This window comes from Diprion similis, chromosome 8 (assembly GCF_021155765.1).
Source record: "Diprion similis isolate iyDipSimi1 chromosome 8, iyDipSimi1.1, whole genome shotgun sequence".
Lineage (NCBI taxonomy): Eukaryota > Metazoa > Arthropoda > Insecta > Hymenoptera > Diprionidae > Diprion > Diprion similis.
In genome coordinates this window covers 7,872,309-7,894,247 of record NC_060112.1, presented here as the reverse complement: position 1 = coordinate 7,894,247, position 21,939 = coordinate 7,872,309, and the positions used below count along the sequence as shown (strand labels likewise).

The window sequence follows — 21,939 nt, the reverse complement described above, 5'->3', positions numbered from 1 at the left end:
GGGGTTAGCCTTACTTTTTTGCTCATTTTTGGAGCCGAAAATTTTCACCCTCCGAATCGATTTGTATGACCATTTCTAGAGTAATTCGACCCCTAGGAACTCAGAAAACACATGAGAAAGAGCGTCGGACCAACAGCAGAGAAATGACGACAAAAATCTCCAGTTTTTTGGCTGTAACTTTTGATGCGTTGCTCGCAGCCTATTGGGACTGCGCTCAATCGATTCCTCTCGCAAAATTACGTCAAAATAGTGCCTCGAAGAATCAATTGCAGCACTTTCCAAAATCGTCAAAATTTTCGCCAAAAATCCAAAGGGGTTAGCCTTACTTTTTTGCTCATTTTTGGAACTGAAAATTTTCTCCCTCTGAATCGATTTGTATGACCATTTCTAGAGTAATTCGACCCCCAGGAACTCAGAAAACACATGAGAAAGAGCGTCGGACCAACAGCAGAGAAATGACGACGAAAATCTCCAGTTTTTCAGCTGTAACTTTTGATGCGTTGCTCGCAGCCTATTGGGACTGCGCTTAATCGATTCCTCTCGCAAAATTACGTCAAAATAGTGCCTCGAAGAATCAATTGCAGCACTTTCCAAAATCGTCAAAATTTTCGCCAAAAATCCAAAGGGGTTAGCCTTACTTTTTTGCTCATTTTTGGAACTGAAAATTTTCTCCCTCTGAATCGATTTGTATGACCATTTCTAGAGTAATTCGACCCCCAGGAACTCAGAAAACACATGAGAAAGAGCGTCGGACCAACAGCAGAGAAATGACGACGAAAATCTCCAGTTTTTCAGCTGTAACTTTTGATGCGTTGCTCGCAGCCTATTGGGACTGCGCTTAATCGATTCCTCTCGCAAAATTACTTCGGAATAGTGCCTCAAAGAAATAATTGCAGCACTTTCCAGAATCGTCAAAATTTTCGCCAAAAATCCGAAGGGGTTAGCCTTACTTTTTTGCTCATTTTTGGAGCCGAAATGTTTCACCCTCCGAATCGATTTGTATGACCATTTCTAGAGTAAATCGACCCCCAGGAACTCAAAAAACACATGAAAAAGAGCGTCGGACCAACAGCAGAGAAATGACCACGAAAATCTCCAGTTTTTTGGCTGTAACTTTTGATGCGTTGCTCGCAGCCTATTGGGATTGCGCTTAATCGATTCCTCTCGCAAAATTACTTCGGAATAGTGCCTCAAAGAATTAATTGCAGCACTTTTCAGAATCATCAAAATTTTCGTCAGAAATCCAAAGGGGTTAGCCTTACTTTTTTGCTTATTTTCGGAGCCGAAAATTTTTACCCTTGGAATCGATTCGTATGACCATTTCTAGAGTAATTCGACCCCCAGGAACTCAGAAAACACAGAAAAAAGAGCGTCGGACCCACAGCAGAGAAATGACGACGAAAATTTCCAGTTTTTCCGCTGTAACTTCTGATGCGTTGCTCGCAGCCTATTGGGACTGCGCTTAATCGATTCCTCTCGCAAAATTACTTCGGAATAGTGCCTCAAAGAATTGATTGCAGCACTTTTTAGAATCATCAAAATTTTCGTCAGAAATCCAAAGGGGTTAGCCTTACTTTTTTGCTCATTTTCGGAGCTGAAAATTTTTACCCTTCGAATCGATTTGTATGACCATTTCTCGAGTAGTTTGACCCCCAGGAACTCAAAAAACACATGAAAAAGAGCGTCGGACCAACAACAGAGGAATGAAGACGAAAATCTCCAGTTTTCCGGCTGTAACTTTTGATGCGTTGCTCGCAGCGTATTGGGACTGCGCTTAGTCGATTTCTTTCGCAAAATTACGTCGGAATAGTGCCCGACGATTTATTCCAGCACTTTCTAGAATCGTCGAAATTTTCGCCAAAAATCCAAAGGGGTTAGCCTTACGTTTTTGCTCATTCCTGGAGCCGAAAATTTTTTTTTTCGGAATTGATTCGTATGACTATTTCTAGAGTAATTCGACCTCAAGGAATTCAGAAAACACATGATAAAGAGCGTCGGACCAACAGCAGAGAAATGACGACTAAAATTTTTAGTTTTGCGGCTGTAACTTTTGATTCCTTGTTCGCAGCGTATTGGGACTGTGCTAGATCGATTTCTCCTGCAAAAATACGTTGGAATAGTGCATGAAAGAACTGTTCGTAGCACATCCCAAAATCGTCGATATATTCTCAAAAAATACAACGGGGTTAGCCTTGCCACATTTCGAGCAGAAAATTTGTGGTTTTTGAATAAATTGATATCGTCGTTTTCTGACCAATTAGACCCCTGTGAACTCAGGAAACGCAGCAAAAGATATTCACTACTATTTGCAGAGGAACTATCTGTTTTATGGCTGCATTTCCCAATCTGTTGCATGCAGCGTATACGAACTGCGTGACATTTTCGAACCTTGCATCATTACGTTGTCACAGTGCATCGAATAAATCATCTGGTAATGTTACAAAATGAGCTCAATACTAAGAAATTAAATGGTCAGGTGTTAGATTTGCCTCACAGCGATTCTAACAATCTCGAAACTCGTCGTCTGAGAATCACTCCGCCAGACTCTTATTACCTCAATTGAACCTCGAGAAATGCAAAAGAGATTCAAAAATACGCTTAGGACCAGCAGAAGAGGAATTACACACGAAATCAATAAATTTTTGGCTGTAACTCTTCATTTGTTGCTCATAGCGATTCCACAGTTTGTCTCAATGATTCATTTCACAAAATCATGTCGATACGGTATATCAGAGAATCCATTGCAGCATCACATAAAAGCATCAAAATCTTTACCATAAATCTAACCGGCGGATTGCACTCGGGTGTTAACCTCTACGTTCTACGTACGAACGAAAACAGCTATTTTGTGTCTAATAGCCCTCCGAAACCTTTCCTCACCACACTCATGAAACTATCATACAACTTTCCACCTTGATGTTTGCTCGTTCCCGAAGTGCGCATGGAATCAGCAATTTCCTGCATCCGACTTACGTGCTTTAAATGATTCACCTACAAATGAACTGCTCCAGAAAAACTCGTTTGCCTGACAGGCAGAAAACGATTTCACTCGTGTGATTATGTCTGTAATCCTCATCTTCTTGCCCTTATCGCGCAACCTAGGAATTCCGAAGACCTACTTGTAAAGCAAGGATCAAGTGATCCATTTTCAAACACTTTATTCAATCGACGTTGGATCATGTGCATTACTGAAGCGCCCGATTCCGTGGACTAGGGGTACTTTGGCGCATACGCACTTTCAAATAATTCGAATCAATCAATTTCACGCCCTATCGAATCGAGCTTAGGTTGTCTAACCTTAATTTTACGCGCTGTCAGTGGAGCCTCTGTTATATTGCAAACTAAACTCTTCACCGCAAGTGTTGGAAAAAATAGCGCGTATCACAGGTGCGGATGGGCGGTGCCTGATTTGTGTGATTACAGCAGTCGCCATTGACTCATGCTGCAAACTTCATACTAGTCGAACATTGCCTACTTTCCGCACTTGCAATAGAATATAGTATTTTTTATTGCTCATCTTTCTAGTACTATGGCTTTGTATGGGATAATATTTTGTAGCATAATTTTGGGTACGATGACTTTGTGTAGGACAATATTCGATAGGATTGGTCTGAAGCATGGTTACGTATTCAATTTTGACGTGAAACTTTACTTATGCTTTACGAATAGATGTACATTTGACAAATAATTTTACATTATATCTACTGCAATGAGTTCACAATCTAAAAAATTGAAACACGCTTCAATTTGTTATTAAAGAAATCATGCAAAAATCACCACAGATAATATGTTACGCATTGACCCTAAACAGGACTATGTACAATAAATTACAGGAAAATTATACCTACTTATGGTTGAGAAATAACTGTACAAATCAATATTTAAAATAATAAATATAAATAAATTACGATGTTTAGGTATAGGCAGTAGTTGAATTAATCCACTCAAGTATTTCACTTATGACAAATGCAGTCTTTGGTCATTTCTAAATTGAACTCATAAAATACAATCAATTGACAATACTTAATGCGATCCTAAATATGGAATAAATGACTATTCTACGATGGCTGCTCCAATTTCTTAACCAAATAATTAGTTTAAGTTGGGATTGTCTTCGAGGTAGGGTCGAATTTGGTTCCCAAGATCCCGTTGAAAGTCTCTCACCGATACTTGGGATTGCTGTGAAATAATTTTAGACAAATCCATTAAATGAATACATGACTGTGACTTGATGCGAATGCTTTTATGACTATTATTTTCTTGTACTCTGAAACCGTCGACATTATGCAGATAGTCTACAGATATTCAAGCATAATTAAAAACTGTCATCATCCAAAATCTTACATTCAACGCCTCCCGCCACTCAATATTGAACAATCTGACCAATCCTCTGAGATTTCTCCTGATAATTCCCAGCAGTGCAGATCTCGTTAGCACGAAAGGAGCTTCCGTTGTGGTTGTGGTCATAGTTGTATTCGCATCTGACAAAGTACTGCTCACGCTAGTTGCAGCACTTGTGGTAATCGAGGGGCGCGAGGTAGATGGAACATCGGGTGAAATATTGCTGCTAATGATGGCACCAATCTGGTTGACCGCTGATTTAGTATCGTTCACTTTCTGAAACAACGTAAACAAGGTTGTACCGACCGACGGTAAATAGCTCCATCGGTAACTTATCTCCTGTAGGTGCATTGCCTATAGCAGGTATCCAGATAATTCGAAACGTCTTTATTCCAACAAGCAATTGACTGAAAAATTGCACATTGCTCAAAGATTGCCGAAAACTGCTGGAAAAATGGAGGCTTTCAAAACTTAGTTCAGCAGTGAGAGGCATGGTCCAGAAAGCGTCGGTAAAGAAATTTCCTATCGTTACTGATTCGAATTATATTGCAATAATTATCCGCTTACCCGGCGTTTTTTTGTCCGTTTCAAAATAATACCAATAGCTGAGTATCTTTTTCATGGTTATCCAACTTTATCATTGCAATACAGTAAACAAATTCTAGCTGCTGGGAAACTGTTTTTCAACGTTTGAATAATGATGATAAATGCTTTACATCATGATACAGGCAAGACGCTGCATAGAACAAGATTTTGAAGTGCATTCCTTTGCATATGAAAACTCGCCGAATTTGAAAACCGAAATAAAACACGATCCGGTTAAATGCTGTTTGAAAAGATCAAAACCATGTGTAATATTCTTAGGCCATATCGATATAACGTTACGTGAACGTAATCCAATAATAATGTATACATATATCATCTACACCCATAACTTCGTCGATAAAACAAACTTTCTCCTTTGCATGTCCAGTTAATCACCTTGTCATTGCCTGTGCCTTCATTGATGTGACACGTAAATGTTACCATGACGTACGTTATATCGATATCGCCACCGTTACGGCAGTTCATTAATTTTCTAAAACGTAACTCTCGCCTCTCTGGTTCGTTGTTTTAGCCGTAGGCTTTTTCGTTCGGCATGTAAAAATTCTGGAGCAGCAGACAATGAATTCATTGATGTACACGGTAATTCGCATTTATTAGATCGAGCTCTCGTTAGACAAGACTGGATATAATGAACGTGCTTTTTAAATTTTTGTGCAAGTGTGCAGTATAATAGCCGATAGATAAATATAGGTATAATACCTAATTGAGGAAGCGTTGGTGCGCTTGGAACAAGTTTGCATACCTAGCTTCTTCCTCTCTACCCTTTTACAGTACAATATTACTGTATAAACGACCAGTTGTGATCTTATTTTATGGCGGAATCCTTTTGTAATTCGAGGATTTTCTCTGATATGAAATTCCTCGATTTGAAGATCAAATGAAATTAGTTTCAATGTCGAATTGCGTCTTTATGAATGCCACATCAGTAAGAGACAAGCATTTGTGAAATTTCTTACGTCTCACAAAATAGAAAACCAACCTCAAAAGCCAACCTGGCCAACGTGAAGACTGCTGCTGGCTTCTGCTGACTTGATATCTGTCTGACTCCTCGTTTGATTTCTTCTGGAACGGTGGCCTTTGCAATTATTTTATCCTCCAAAGAATTTAGGATCTCCAAGTCACTTAGACTTGGTACATAAGAATTCTCTTCCAACAACATCTTCGTAATAAGCGATGCGACCCTTTCAGTAGTAGAATTTTCCACTTTTCTGTCGATTTCATCGTAAGGATTCGAAAGATCGACTTCACCAATTAGCTTCTTCATATCATATTCCTTCGAGTCAGGATCCGCGTCTTCAACGTCGAGGGGAAGATAGTCTTGGTAGTAACTATGTGTTCCCGGCATGGCAGAGAACCTTTCTTCGTCTTGAATTTTTCTCGAAGGATTTTCGGTCACCTGTGACAGGCTCTGATAGTATGATTTCTGGTCTTTTCGAAACGAGTTTAAGTACTCGTCACCATGGTCATATCCCTGGTTAAAAGAAGTATCATAATTAGCTAAGATTTTACAATGATTTGGATATTGACTTTCTAAATTTTCTCACTTGTGTCAGAATCTGATGCTTATTACACTCAAATGTTCTATTCAAAGTTGATTATAAGATGCGACTAAGAATTCTAAGTTCCTATTCATCCACATGACTTTGCTTGACTCAATTATCTCAGCTGATCTTCATACGTAAAAATATATTTTTAAACCTGAAACCAAAAGTGAACTTACCTTAGGATATCGAGCTGGATGATTTCGCGACCGCCACCACTGCTTTGGCTGGGATGGATCGTTACTTTCAAATTGGGAATTTACTGAACCTCGGTATTCCTTCCCATAATCAGCATGTACGGGGTACTCGTTTCCGGTCTGTGGATATTTGACAGCCTTGCCCGATTGTTGAGGAGTCCAATGCGGCCTGACAGGACTTCCACAAAGAGGTCCGACGTAGATTGCTAGTAGACAACTCACGGCCCAGGTTTCTATCACTGGCTGGTGCATCTGTAATTGAATATTTCAGAATTACCAGTGGCTCTCTTGTGACTTAGTATACATACGGTCTATTCAATGGTTGGCTTTATAATTCTATGGGGAGCGCTATGAAACTGATGCATATAATTTGGCAAGATTCTTATTTATTTGAAAAATGTCTCTACAACATGGAAAATAATTCACTGCAATCGTAAATAGAATAACAAGAGTTACTAATATTTGCGGAAAGTGACGTTACTATTTCGCTTTCTTAACGCCAAAGCCATGTTTTTCGTTTAATTTTATAAATCGTTATTCATTTTATTTGTGAATGGATTTTACACCGGTCATAAGGCACCAATTTTAAGTAACATTGATATGATTTCTCACAGAAAATAAGGTAGTATAGCTCAAAAAGTGAATTGTAAGATTTGATTTACTGCACAAAGTAGGTAGTAATTGAAGAAAATTCGGCAAACGTTACATTTTTGGCATTTCAAAAATCATACTGTAATGTAGTTACTCAAAAATTAAAAAGTGAACGAGTTTTTTCCAGCTGAGATTCGTTTATTCTCAACTTTGTTTTACCTTAAAAAGAAATCACCTCGAATAAACGATAATTGATGTGTATCGCTGATTTTACAAATTTGCTTCATACTTTTACATTTTTTGGTATAGACTGTACGCTCAGTCTCACGTTCATACACACAAACAAAATTTATTCAAACAACTGAGTATAGCGATCTAACATGGTTATGAATGTTTCATTAATTCAAATGAATCTAGTTCTGCTTGATAACACAAGTTATTGTTTCGACCATTTTTTTCCTGAACGAAATGCCGTTTCTGTTGAAAAAAAATGTATCTGTCGACAAACAAATTTGGCTAGCATATTCGATAAAGTATACCATACCTAACATCCTTGTCTTTTGATAGCTTAAATGTCTGCACCATTCCGTTAGCATACTTTAAGCTATATTTAATAGACATTGAGTGAGTCAAGTTAATTTCACGGTTATAAATTATTCACTTTTTCGTGGTATATTTTTTACTGCGTATATCTTCAGCTACCTAACGAATTTTAACCTATCTGTTGTAAAATAATACAGATACTTAAAATTATGACTTTCCGCAGTACATGAACAGGAAGCGGTTCCCATCGTGAAAAAGTAGTACGAATTCGATTTCGTAACGCTTTTCCTCTTTCCCACTATCATTCGTCTATTACTATCACCGCCAACATATTGCGTGTTGCTAATTATAATAGGTGCAGGTATAGAAATCACAATAACTTATCATTTTCATGTGAGAAAAATCACTTCGGCCTGAAAGCACATACCTGGTTATGGGGTTACGGAGAAAGTACGGGAAATCTCCATCGAATTTCTGCGAGAAAACCTATTGCGATAATCACCGTTTCGTAACGACTGTATACTGAAGAGTTTACACGCAAATTGTCATCGTCCTTCAGGCGTTTACATAATATGAATATAAATGTAATAATGGACGATGAAGAATTTTTCAGCATCATTTATTGCAGGCGAATCAGCCTCACCTATGTTATAAAACGTAATTAATAAGTTTGAATTACGTGAATATCACTTTTCCTGTAATGTTCTCAGGATTACTTGAGGTAATGTTGGTAAGCCACCCGCGATACGTTTCTTTATGCTAATAACAGCTGATGTAAAAGGGGATCAAGATGCTTTCTTGACGCTTAACACTACAATTACCCCTACACATCTACACCTACTTCGCAACTTTATTGACACGCCTTGATTTGGAGTTTAAATGATGCGTTACAAGTATCATAATTTCTCCTTCAGAACCCGGTTTAAAATGTTCAAGGCCCCAAAAGAAGCAATCTTGCAATAAAAAAATTGAATATTAAAAATGTGATGAGTATAAAAATATTTATTTTATTAATGAAACTTCAAACAACACCCTAAAAATTGAGTTCTACTTCGCGATTTAAAAAAAAAACGTTCAAGTATATCAATGATTTATACAGATTGGATTATGTCCTTTGTAGATATACTTAAGTAGGTTATAAAACATGAAAACTCTGGGGAGAGAATAAAACTGAGAAAATGGGAATACTGTAGATTCTTGTTAACGTCATTCAACTACTCAGCTTATTGCTCATTGTTAGTTTCGTCACGAATTACTTTCAACGAATTGGTTTTGCTCTGGCGCACATACTAATACAGCTGTACTGTGATTGTGCAAGAATGTTTCATGGCTTACGCGTTATACTTGAAACTAATCGTCTTGCATAAAATGTTCAGTATCGTGAAAAAACTTCATCTTAAGCATACAATGATATTATTTTATTTATTACCAGTTTATCAGAGATGTCTGTCACTTTTAAATATTTGCGTATCTGAATTTGTAATTCGTTACAACTCTTATCTGATCCGTACAATTTTGGTTTTCCGGTTATGAACTCTTCATACTGAAAGCATCGTCATCCGTATTCAATTTTTACTTAGTCGTTTCATGCAATCTGTGACTAACGATAACGCATGACCTACTTCAAGAAAATCCAAACCGACTTTTACATCAATTCTTGAAATTTTGCTTGCATTGAATACCCATGACGACATGGATTATTTAATCTTCATTCAGCTTTTTCTTACGCTAATCAAAAATGGACAGCTCTCCGTGTGAACAAAGTCATGCAACTGTACGAAACGTCATTGAGAAATGCCTAATTACTGAAACACGATTAGAATGTGAGAAAATAATTCAATATACTCTACTCAGTTCGTATATTTTACCTATTTAATGGTTATAACTTGACAAGTATAAAATGTAGGAATATTGGAAATAAAACGCAACCGTGACAAGAATGAGAAATCAGCAAAAGTTAATGTGAGGAATTCTATCTTTTTGTCCACTCTTAGTAATTATACCTACTCCAAAACTGGTGCTGCGAACATGATAACGAAATGCTGAAAAAGTAGATTTTTTCAGGCGAGGCTTGGAATTTTAAAGACGGTTCTGTGATTTTCAGAAGTTCCGAAAATTATTGAAATTTTGTTACGCTTTAGAATATTTCTAAACATTTCATCAACGGAAGATTTATTCATTTATACTTGCGCAAAAAAGTGTTTATCCTTTTCTTGTTTATCCATTTTTTATTCTTCTCTTCGTTAACTTCATCACACACGTTATTGAAGTGACTAAATCTACAGGCGTTCAGTTTCACTAAGTACTTTTTAGACGAATCTAAAGGTACATTGACGAACAAGAATAAATGGTGAAGTTAGGCACTCAGTTTCTTATTATTAAATCTCACAGTAAATAATCTATCACAAAAAATTCAAATGAATCAATCACTTACGATCGATCCAGTTTCTCTGGCATTATCTGACATCTGACGAGGTAAAACAAAAACTGACAGTCGCTATGGTTCGCAGAGATCGCTGGTCAACATGGTGTACATATGCGGTGCTCTTTCTGGGGTTCACTTCTGACGTAACATTATTTTCGACACTATATTTCAACTACGTGATGGCCCGCTCCACGTGCATGGAATGTCATTCCAAGACGATCCTGGCTTATGAAACTTCAGAACAAGTTCACTGAATTCCGAATAAGAAGTTTAGTGTCACAGGATTCATCCATTGGAAATAATGGCCAAGTATTGAAAGTATTTGATTTTTGAATGAATATCGATTCGTTTGAATCATCCTTGGTTTGATGTGGTTAAGTACTTGAACGTCAAGCGTATAATAGACTAACATCTGAGTTTGTTATACTCTGATATCGCGACTGTAAAATCGTTACATGGATATCGAGATTAATTTATGCGAAAAGTTCTCACAAGATTTGAAGTGCATAATGTCCTTGAAATTTTAACTTCCAAGGACTGTTCATTGTCTCACACTCTTACCTTGTCGCCAAAATATTATTCCCCCCAAATCATCTCGGACGCAAAAACCTTTCGCTACGTACGTTAAATTTGTGAGCAATAACAAAAATTTTTCATTCGTTTACAAAAGTACCACAGAAACTATCTAGGAAAATATCTTATTCATCTACAAAATCTATTCAAATCTAGATTATTGTCTAGTCTACTTCAATGTTTGCTTAGACAAAAAAATCGCAATCAAATAATGCAATTGACGTACATCTCAATAAATTAAATTGGACGAAGAACAGTAACTCTGCTTATTCAAATGTCGATTGAATCAGATTGTATCATTCAATTTCCGATCCTACAGATAAAACCAAAAAGAGAGTGGAATTGAATATGACAAAAACCATGATAATGCTGATTATCAACAACTATCGATACTGGTTCAACACACATTTGAATTTCATTCAAATATAAATTTGATTTTCAGTGTGCAATACCTGACAGGTGATTGCAATAATCAGAGAACTGATCTACAGAATGACGAGCACATACCGTTACGACGTTTGTTGCCCCTTCACTGGACCAAATCATTTCACTGTTACTCGGCAATAATCCATAGCGTTTCGCCCTGATAATTGTACCGTTCCAAAGTGATAATGGAACCACCGAGATCGAATATGGTTAATTTTTTTCGCACACAAAGCACCTCCTCGAAACTGCAGGTGTCCAGTTAGCACGTAGCCAGAGTGTCTTACCAGCAACGACCGCGACCACGTGGAGGATTCGATAATACAGAAGACGCACCTTACTTTCACTCTCTGTCGAATTGACCACGTGGTGGACAACCGCCATTTCGTGTTATATTGCTTGCGATTGTATAATCAACATTTTCTTAAACCCATTCCTTTACCGATGCCGAGTCATAATCGATTGAGCCTCACAATTAGTAACGTTCGATTTTTTACTACGAAGCAAATAAGCTAAAAACAATTAAGTCCTACTTTTTCGTTTATCGATTAAACTGAAATTGAAACATGAACAGACGGTTGCAGGCTACAACAATATGCCTTCTGGAATATAAGCTAGATATACATATATTACAAAATGAGTGTAATTCAATTACTTGCAGTTGAACAATCATCTTTCTTCCAAAACACGACGTTCCAATTGTTTGGTGTTTGAATTTTTCATACTTCTTCATTTTATGTACCTAATCTATGGTTATATAATGGCGTTAGGCAAGTTTCTTCGAAAGTTTAAGCACGAAATGACCTTAGAATCAACCATTTGCGTCAGTATGTGTCTAGGTGACTTTTCCAAATGTTTTTATAACAACACTATACGGACATGGAAATTACAACTCACTTGCGGTTTTATAGATCGATGACAATTTCGTCATCAAATCTTGGATGGTCATGATAATATAAAATACGGTGGAAAACTTAGATTTCATATATTTTTTTCAATGGCCATCAACGATTTTAACTAATTCTTCTAAAAATAACCATGGACGATTAATTTTCATTTCATTTTATTTCAATTTTAAAACAAAGACTATGTGAAGGAATCAGAATGTATTTACGCGTACGAGAATTTGTCAGTTGACTTTACTTTTTAGCACGTTTCCACAGGCATTCCCTTTTCGAATGCCTCGCCAAGCGTCTGTGATGAAAAGCCGTTTATCAACTATATAAACAATGTTTGAACGACGGGCGATTAACATTCGAATATTGCCAAAGATTTGTGCTGATGTTGAACTGAAGGTCATTACTCTCTGTAGACCATCCAACATGTGTTTCGAGTCTGCATAAAGTAGAGTATTGAAAATAGAATTTAGTCATTTATTTTTTTCATCTTCGTTCAGAATGATGATCGAAAAAGTTATATAAAATTCAATTTTACTGTTTTTGATTTATATAGATATACTTCAGCATCAGAGACGTCAGACAGGACCTTTTGTCAAACTGTTGTTAATGGACCAAAAAATATTCCAAAATCATTTTTAAAGCGATTTTAAAGATCATGAATAAAACGACTAAAACTGTCATGAACTGATCGGTCAAAACACTCTTAGATTCAGATTTGTATTGAGAGCTTATACGTATAGGTAAGTATGCATATTTGGAATTGCAAAATTTTTCATGTATACAAACCGTCTGAACAGGTCAAGGGTTTGAGTTGAATTCGACGGAATGCCAGAGTCGCATTTCATCAGATTTCAAGAATGTTTTCATACATCAGATTACTCAATCATACATTTTACGAAATATATTAACCAAAGTAAAAATTCCGCTTGTTTCGTACTTCATCATTCCGCACATGATAATCTTTGCCGACGACACTATTTCACGAGCTGATGTTGTACGAATGAATATAATACATACACATGGAGAGCTAGGACGCAAGCCTCATAAATGCAATCGGTAGAAATCCTTGTAACACTTTACCCCTCAATTATCCATGGAATGATCTCTGACCACAAAACGCTTGTAATAATATTCTAGAATCTGGTGACCATGGCGAGTAAATTGAGTCAGCAGAACTTTGCCCGCTGGCCGTTCGTTTTTTTTTTTCTTTTTTTTTTTACTGCTCTTATATGTCCTGGATTATTTTTAACGTATGAATTAGCTGTTGCGAAACGGTGCTAATTGTAAGTTAGATAACTTAAGCGTATCCGCTAAAAGCCGAAGTTCGTGAAATTTCGATCCGATCAATTGCTTATTTGAATTTGAACGAAATCTAAGTGATCTTCAATTTTTAATTGATTTCACTAATCCTTGACATTTTTTTTAACCAAACGTACGTCTTGCCTAAGCCTATCGACTCAACACTTATAAGAAACCTGCATCGTTTGTTCTTGCAAGCATTTTCGAATATTGAATATATCAAGACTGTAATAAAGTAGTTCAAATAAATGTTAAAGGTAAGTAGTTCAATAAATATAAAAATGTTCTTTGTCATCAATCATCAACGATTGAAATGCTTTTTTCCCAATTTCCTTCAATATTGGTTGCTTCCTAATTCTACTATTTGTCGCTTAAATGAAAGCAATTCATTCAGATGCGCCTTTATCACATGAATCTTGGTGACTTTTCTGAATACTTATGAATTCTTCTGGAATTTCCGGCTATTTTGAATAACTCGTTTGCAAGAATTAAAAAAATTTGAAAAATTTTCGTCGAATGGTTATACATTATACTGAAGAAGTTTTAGAGGCATGGAACGAATAGTTTGATAAATAGAGCGTTAGAAAATTTTGGGAAACAAGTCTTTCAAAAATCACTGAACATTCCAAAAAAATCATGGATATTCAAAAAAATCAATGAATCTATTTTACATGGAATAAAAAAAAAAATCACTAGAAATTTGCTACACAAATTTTTGTTTCAACAATTCATTAGCAACTTTTTGGCATTATTATAATTCAAAACGAATTACCATATCAACTTGGTTACGATTGATTTTTTCTTCAGATTTTCATCTCATTGCGAAGTATTTAATATTTTCACCGAGACACACTTTTGGTTGGGAGTGTACGTCCCACAATACCTTAAAATCAAGTGATCAATTACTAGTAGTTTCATTCCTTGCGACAGAAGTAATCTGCTCTTGGCTATACTTCTAAGTTTGATTGAACGTTCAGTTAACCTGATTCTGTCAATTCAATGTCATCTCGAACTCAACTGCCAGCTGATCTTAGTTCACGACAGCAATATAAGGCAGGTCAAGAATAATATGTTTTTAAAATGTGATTTTTTGACATTCTGAATATTTTTGTTGCCTACTTTTTCTACCGTAACCACAGTATTCAGTTCCCAGAGGGTAGATAAGAACTGTGTCAATGTGTGCTAAGCTCGTAGTCGCAGAAACGAAATATTCCAGGAAGTTTGTCAGAACGAAGTTGTATGCGCGCATAATATTTGCCATTACGAATCATCTCAAGAATACAACGATATCTTCAATGTATAGACAAGTTTGGTTACAAAAATTGAGGTACATCCGTTCACTTCTTTTTTAAGCATCCGTAAAGAATTTATAGCTATGTGATTTTACATAAGGCTGCGCAATGATGACATCACACTATTCGGTCAACGAAACTTTTCATTAGCGAGATTAAAATCTCACTGCTAGGTAGATACTTTATGCCATGCGTAAAACGAGACACACGTAATACTTATGCCAAAACTTAACCAGATAGCGCATTGCTTCAGCCTTCAACTATCAAAAAATATTTGTTAGGCGTCTCTAAAACATTCTTTAATATATCCCAGTAACAACCCATTTGCCTAAGACTATTACACGTGAGCCTGAACCTTGTAACACTTGACTGTCTAAATGCAAAACAACGTCATGACTAGTAAGTGTCAAATTTAGAGTCAGTCCAATTGGACACTTTCGTTTCATTGTGTACATTGACTTGGATTTGTTATCCCAACACTGGAATAACTTATAAAGTGACAGTGGCATATGGATCACTGGGCCAAAATTTGAAGGATGTTTCAAATCACAACTCAATTACCTTTATCATCGAATATGCAGTGGTGGGTTGACCAGATTGACTATCAATAAGACCCCAGTGCTCGAGCCTCTCAGCCAATTATCAGCTGCTGGACTAAGATGTGAACATTCAACTAACTTCAACCAAGTAGAAGTAAACAAGGCTCGGTGCCGGTGCCTTAACACTCCAAAGGAAAAAGGATGAATGGAAGGTCGGGGAGTGTTCACTCACTTTTCTTGTGGCGCAATGCGGCTTGTAACGTCGTTTTTTGTACAAATGGTCAAAGTTCTTTCAGTTCCACGAGTAATTCGAGCTGTTACATTTCAGCACTTCAACTCCAAACTCACTGGCGATTAGGGGACCCTTGAAGCACGCACAGCACGTTTTACCTCGAGCAGAAATCAGCCGTCCATCCAGGCTCATCGCTCTGATATCTCGATTTTCAAGAGTTACCACGTTTTCCAAGAAGTCAACACAGTGCGCATTGGGACCTTACTGAAGACCGTGATTTGGCCAATGGCGTCTTTCTGGTGGGTGCCATGAACGAGACCGATGGCTTAAGGCTGGCTGGACGCGATTCCATTCCCAAGACTATTTTCCTTCAATCTTCTCTTCCATTCTCTTTCGGTCCATTCACTAAACTCGACAAGTCCCCCTTCCGACTTACATAACAGCTGTTTTCTTGCGGGCCGATTCATTGGCCACGGTTCTAAGGCTGTGCTGTAATTCTTATGCATCAAAAACTGGCGGTGATAGTCTTTCGGCGTTAATTGATAGACTAGCTTTTGTAAGTTTGTATATTGTCGCCGCACGTTATTAATGGATATTAATTTTTACGCTCACAAGTGTCAACGGAGAAGTTTACATTCGAAAACGTGTAGGAATAACATCCTTCCCACTTATATATCATCTAATTTGAAATTACACGTGACTTACGTAGCGACAAATATTCCGTCCATAAAATTTTTGACAGACTTCCTGAGATATTTGTTTTAAAAAATGACGGCAACTGATCATTAGTATTTGGGTCGGATGGATTTTCATTTTTGGAATTGAAATGTTGTTGCGTCAGCGCGAAAGGCCAACGCACTCCAAATGAAGACAATTCGAATATTCGCGCTGTCGAATCACTTTCGTCTGCAGAATTTCGCTAATCTTTAGATCGCAGCTACACGATTAACACTCTGTATACGTGGATGAGACGCTGAAATTGAAAAACTTAATGTTTCTGACCGTTGGTATTGCTCGATAAGGTGAATTTGCTTGGAAAATAGCTTTCGGTATTACACGTGAAAACAGATATTGTTTGATCCAAGTAACTCATGCGGATAAGGATTATAGACGATCGTCTGCATTGAATGTAAAAATTTGACGATGTCCTAGCTGCCCACCTTGATATTTCTGCCAGAGTTTAATGACTTTCTCGGACCGGTGAAATCCCAATGAGACACTCAGCTGGTCCCTCGATCCGCAATATGTATACGTAAGATGTTCGGTAATAAGCCGAAGGAATATGAAAATAAACTGAAATCTTGGAATCTGATAGCCACAGTATGAGAAAGGAGATAAACGATTGTAATTCTGAGCTCTAACAGCCACGCGACGAGTTTTAAAATATGCGTCGATGACTTGACTGAGCACCGATTACGTCGTTGGACAATATTTTGCAACGTGTAATAGCGATTTTTCACTCGTCTGAAGAGTAGGGAACCGTCTGCTTCACTAGTAGATTATAGAACATTCAAAAAATCAAGGTTTACGATGGCGACGTTGTGAAACAAAAAAAAAACCAACATCTTTCACTTACGTATAATTTTTAAATTTATGTATACGTTGATATTCGACGAAATAGAAAATTGTTGGGTAAAAAATTTGGAAATACGATAAAAACGTGGTAATGATCGATAGCAAAATTCGTTTCGTTAAATGTAGACTCATTCGATTTTGACACGATAATATAATCATCGTCAATGCGAAGGATTGATGTTGACCAACAAATCTAGCTTGACACTAAAATGCGAAATTTTTTCAAATTGTCTCACACGAAATTCATTGCATTTCACTGTACAGGTTAAAATTGCAATAAATTCAAATTGCATCAATTATAATCGTTATGAATGAATACATACATTCCAGCGGTGCAGCCGATAACATTTTGAAATAAGATTCCTTCATTTATTTTCTATCGTTTTTGAGGGATTATGTCAATCTACTTTCCTACCGTTGAAACATTTATTTCAACTGCTAACTGAACGCTTACTCCCGACGAACCGTTATCGAAAATTGTTTGATTTATGTACTGATAAAATAGCAAGGAAATATATATATATATTATTTAGTACATAAGTACTTAGTACATATTCGAGAGTTTTTAATTTTCAATAAAATTATTTTTATTCCTATGAACAAGTATTTAATTATGGTCGGTTTATCTGTAAACAATACTGAAACGGATTCTTTTTCTAGATAATTAGCGCTCTCTAAATTGTGACTAACTGATTACACAACTCAACTTGGACGCGAAAAGAAATGACATATTTCTAATAACAACGATATAATAGGAGGCTATTTAGCCAGCTCACAAACTGAATATATTTTTTCTAGTCATAAATATAAAAAAAAGATCTCTCTTCATATTGGGCAGTCTTCATAAATTGATGAGTAGATTTGAACAAGGTTGTAAGTGCCAGGGTGAAAAAGAAAACAACAACAAAAAAAAAAAAAAAAAGAAAGGCCAAGAAAAACAATTTCTTTTTCATTTATCGTTTGAAATCGTCTGTAGAATTGTTCGTGAAAAAAATTGCACTTGCAGGCTTATAATCCTCCTCTTAAATTTATTTTGTAACAACCAACCTTCGGTAGGAAGTTTTCCTTATAATTTTCGCAGCTGAGCGTCGGCTAGTCGAAGAATTTCGATCCTCTCTGCGTGATTATTGTGTTACAACATCCAGTATGATCTTCTGCGATGCACTTTGATTCAAGAGACACGCATCGAGACACGAAACGTGTTGCACAACTCGTATAACCTATCAGCCCGGAGTTCTCTTTGAAACAAGCTGGGTTTTGACTCCAGGGCTTTGCTATATACCGCGGATCGCATCTTGTCGAACCACAGATTGCCCAGAACTGAAGTGATGTGGCCCGAAGTCCCAGCTTCAAAGTGATCTCTGGCCAGCCCTCAAGGTCGGTTGGATTTTTACGACACTCGAGACACCGTCATTCCTCTGCTTCGTATCCGGAACCAGGCTGAGCTGCATCTCTGCAACAAATGGATCTTGCTGAAAGAAATTTGTCCATGGCGCCGAATGTGACGAAAAATGAATCACCAGATTAGACAAGAGAATAGTCTGAATTTTTATATGATTTTTCTCACTTTTAAAGTCACTCAGTTTGTTTGTTAGATTTTTTTTAATCGATTTCAATTTTTTACAATATTTTTAAATAACTGTTTTGATCGATACAGTTTAAAAATTGGAAAAATTCTTTGTCAGATACCATAATTTTTATAAACTTAGAACCGAAGTGGGGAGATTTTTGCGAATGAAAAAAGGTTCAAAAATTAAAAGCCGATGTTATTTTGGTATGAATGGTTATTGAAACATTCTCATGTGTCACATCGGATGTTTGAAAATTTTTTTGAATCGTACTTATTTCATTAAAAATCGAATTTGTATCACAAAACGTAATTTCAGTTGTATTTTCAATTCAACACACATTCAGCTAGGAAGTAAATGACTTCGTTTCTTTAATGAGAAATCTTATTTCATTGATTTTTTTATACAATCTCACGGCTGAATTACGGTGGAAATGGTAACTAAAACTTCTGAAAAAGGATCTCATTAAAAATCGTCTGCAGACGGTTGATTATCAATTTTGTACCGACCTATAACATTCAGAAACATACTACAGACAAGCTCAAGTGAGGTAAAAAATATCCAAATTCAAAACAGCTGACAGTTTTTTTTATAATTTTTTCATTTCTTACTCTTATTTTTGTTTCCGAGTATTTTTGAAATTCGCTCTCATGCTCTTCTCGAAAAACGATCGTTTTCTTCTTGGCTGACTTTGAAATTCCTGTAGTGTAAGTATTCGGACTACATGTACGAAGATCGAGATACGAGATATGAATATATCCGTTACCTCATTTCCGCTGTTGTGAATTCAAATTTTAATTAATATAAAATACATTCCCCGCGCTCTCCTACTATTCGCTAAAGAAACTAAAAGATATTCGTGTGATTAGTAGTGCGTAAACGGTTGCAAAAACTTGGAAAATACTGGGGTTAAGGACTTTCGAATTTTTGCACCTCGTTTTTTAACGTCCAATTATACCTCTACAATTACTAAGGGTTTCCAGCATACTTCGATTAGCATAACATTAATGAAAGAATCGATTACGAAATACGTAGGTCTAATACTGGTTCTGTCATTGGAACTTGAAAATTTCTATTCAAGAGCTAACTATGCCTGTTTGTTTTTGCGGTGCATCATACATTCCACGCACGTACGCGACTTTCGTGAGCTTAATTCTGGTGAATGAAAAAATAGTCGCCGAATATTTAGTACGAAAAATTATTTCTTTCATAAAAACGTTTGCGCTAAGATAACTTCGGAAGATCTTCATAGGTTGAGAATAGTCGGGAAATAGTATATTTTAGATGTAACTAGAGTATTTTCTACTACACTTTTACAAACTTTTACTTCGTCAATTTTGTGTTATAAAATATTTAAAAAAAAAATTTTGTATGAAACTGTATGTTCTATACATATTTGAAGGTAAGTATGCAGGAATTATTTGTGGAAGCCTAGATCAATATAGGTAACATTATCTACAATTGATCGAAGTCTCGTAAAATTAGAAAAATGATGCTAGATTAGTTGATGAATAACGATCAGAAATATCCATTTTTCAAGAAGGTAAAAGTATGGTGACATTTTGGAAAAGAGTTTGATCGGAAATCATCGTGCGTAGTTATCGTCGTTATGTTACGCAAAAATAATCGTAATGCCCTTGAGCTTCCTTGGCAACCGATTCTCTGTTGAGTAATTTTGTATTCTGTCAATATTACAGTGCAAATAATGATGATAATACTTGGGAATTTGTTTTTGAATTCATCAAAACTCAACTGTAGATATGCAGATACAACGAACCCCATGAAAAAAATCCATATTATTTCCAGGTGATCGACGGCATCACGTGTGTGAAATGCTATGAAAATTAAGGATTTACTTAGAAATGGGATTTCATCTTGAATTTTAAACCATTTGAAATTTTACGCCAAATATTCTGATGATATACTAATTCTAACACGTAATTGCTTCACATAATCAAAAACCATTCAAGTCTGCAGGTCTAACTTAAGACTTGTAATTCTTTGTAGATCCCATGAGGTTTTCATTTTAAAATAATAAAAAAAAAAAAATCTTATGAAAATCTAACACCAGAATTATTACAAGGAGAAAGAAATTTAGAAAACGCGGCTGTAAGTGAAATTTTTTTTTCCTCATTTCCCAAATAATTTCGATCATAGTACAGCGGAATATTCGCAAGGTGAAAAATGCTTGAATTCCGGATCAGCTAGGGAAGTCTCTGTAAGAAATCGAGCTGACGTTCGAGCCAGGATGATAGGCAACTTGCCATACTGCGGCGCTTATGAAGTAACATCCTGTGCAGCTCTCTTTGCTCGAACGTCTCAAGTGACTATTTTCAAAGGACTAAACCTCACGAAATAAACATCATTTTGATTTGAAATATTTTGTTCATACTTCATTTAAATATTGCCTTATTAGATAATGAATTATTTTCAATCATACCGTGACTACGTAACGCGTAGAAAAAGGAAAAATCATGCTTGTACGTGTTTGTAATACAAAATTTCTTGTGTCGCACTTGTGATTTCAGGTTTCAAGCAGTCAAATTCTAATTTATTTATCGGATGTCAATGAGATTTGAAAACAGTAAAGGGCCAAGACCTTTTTACGCATCATTATTATGCATAATTTTCTTCGTTTTAGAATCAGAAACACGATGGTATATGTTAAAAGCTCTTATCTTAAAGATAAAATTGAGAAAAACTTGTTTAAAGCAAAAAAATTACAATGAAGAGCTAAACATGACTTTTTTTAAATCAAAATAGTCTCATTGTTTTTCTAATCAACCGGTTTCCAAACTTCCAACGGAGTTTGAAAGGAAATAGATTGAGCCTTAAGATGATACGGTATATTAATTAATTTTTTTCAAAAAGTTTAATTATCAATCCATCCGAAAACTGAAAATAATAAGAAGCCGTAAATGAATAAAGTCAGTGAAAAATTACATATTGCACCTTTTTTCAACCTTGAATGTATTTTTTCTTTACAAATAAGTAAATTTTACTTAGCGGACAAATAAATTACCTACACGAATTTTACTCAATATGAGATGTTTATTTACTTTACAGTTATTATTTGTTCGAAAAATGCTAAGAAACATGCAAACATCTCGATACCTCACCTTACATGTGATTAACAATCAAAATAAGTAATTATACTAGTGAAAGTAAGATTGACTTACCGCTACAAAATATGTACGCAAAGCGGAAACTGGGGTACCGAAAGACCCCACGTGCGACTGCGGCCTTTACTGACTCACAGACAACAGAGAATTGACACGATCACCAATCTCTCCCG

The 21,939-nt window shown here is 36.2% G+C and overlaps 1 protein-coding gene across 3 annotated transcripts; it reads right to left on the bottom strand.

The window, feature by feature from the left end:
- Window positions 1-3,726: 3,726 nt before the first annotated feature.
- LOC124409288 lies at window positions 3,727-18,395 on the bottom strand. 3 transcript variants are annotated; one of them, XM_046886821.1, is made up of 5 exons: window positions 18,124-18,395; window positions 6,668-6,937; window positions 5,927-6,418; window positions 4,345-4,617; window positions 3,727-4,179 (listed from the first exon to the last, which is right to left on the bottom strand). In XM_046886821.1, exons 2-5 carry the CDS (start codon window positions 6,935-6,937, stop codon window positions 4,093-4,095), a joined length of 1,122 nt encoding a protein of 373 aa, XP_046742777.1. In that variant the 5' UTR covers window positions 18,124-18,395; the 3' UTR covers window positions 3,727-4,092. The 3 variants fall into 3 exon arrangements, with proteins under 3 accessions (XP_046742777.1, XP_046742776.1, XP_046742775.1); XM_046886820.1 differs by lacking the exon at window positions 18,124-18,395 and adding an exon at window positions 15,292-15,944; XM_046886819.1 differs by lacking the exon at window positions 18,124-18,395 and adding an exon at window positions 11,325-11,399.
- Between the last annotated feature and the right edge of the window lie 3,544 nt (window positions 18,396-21,939).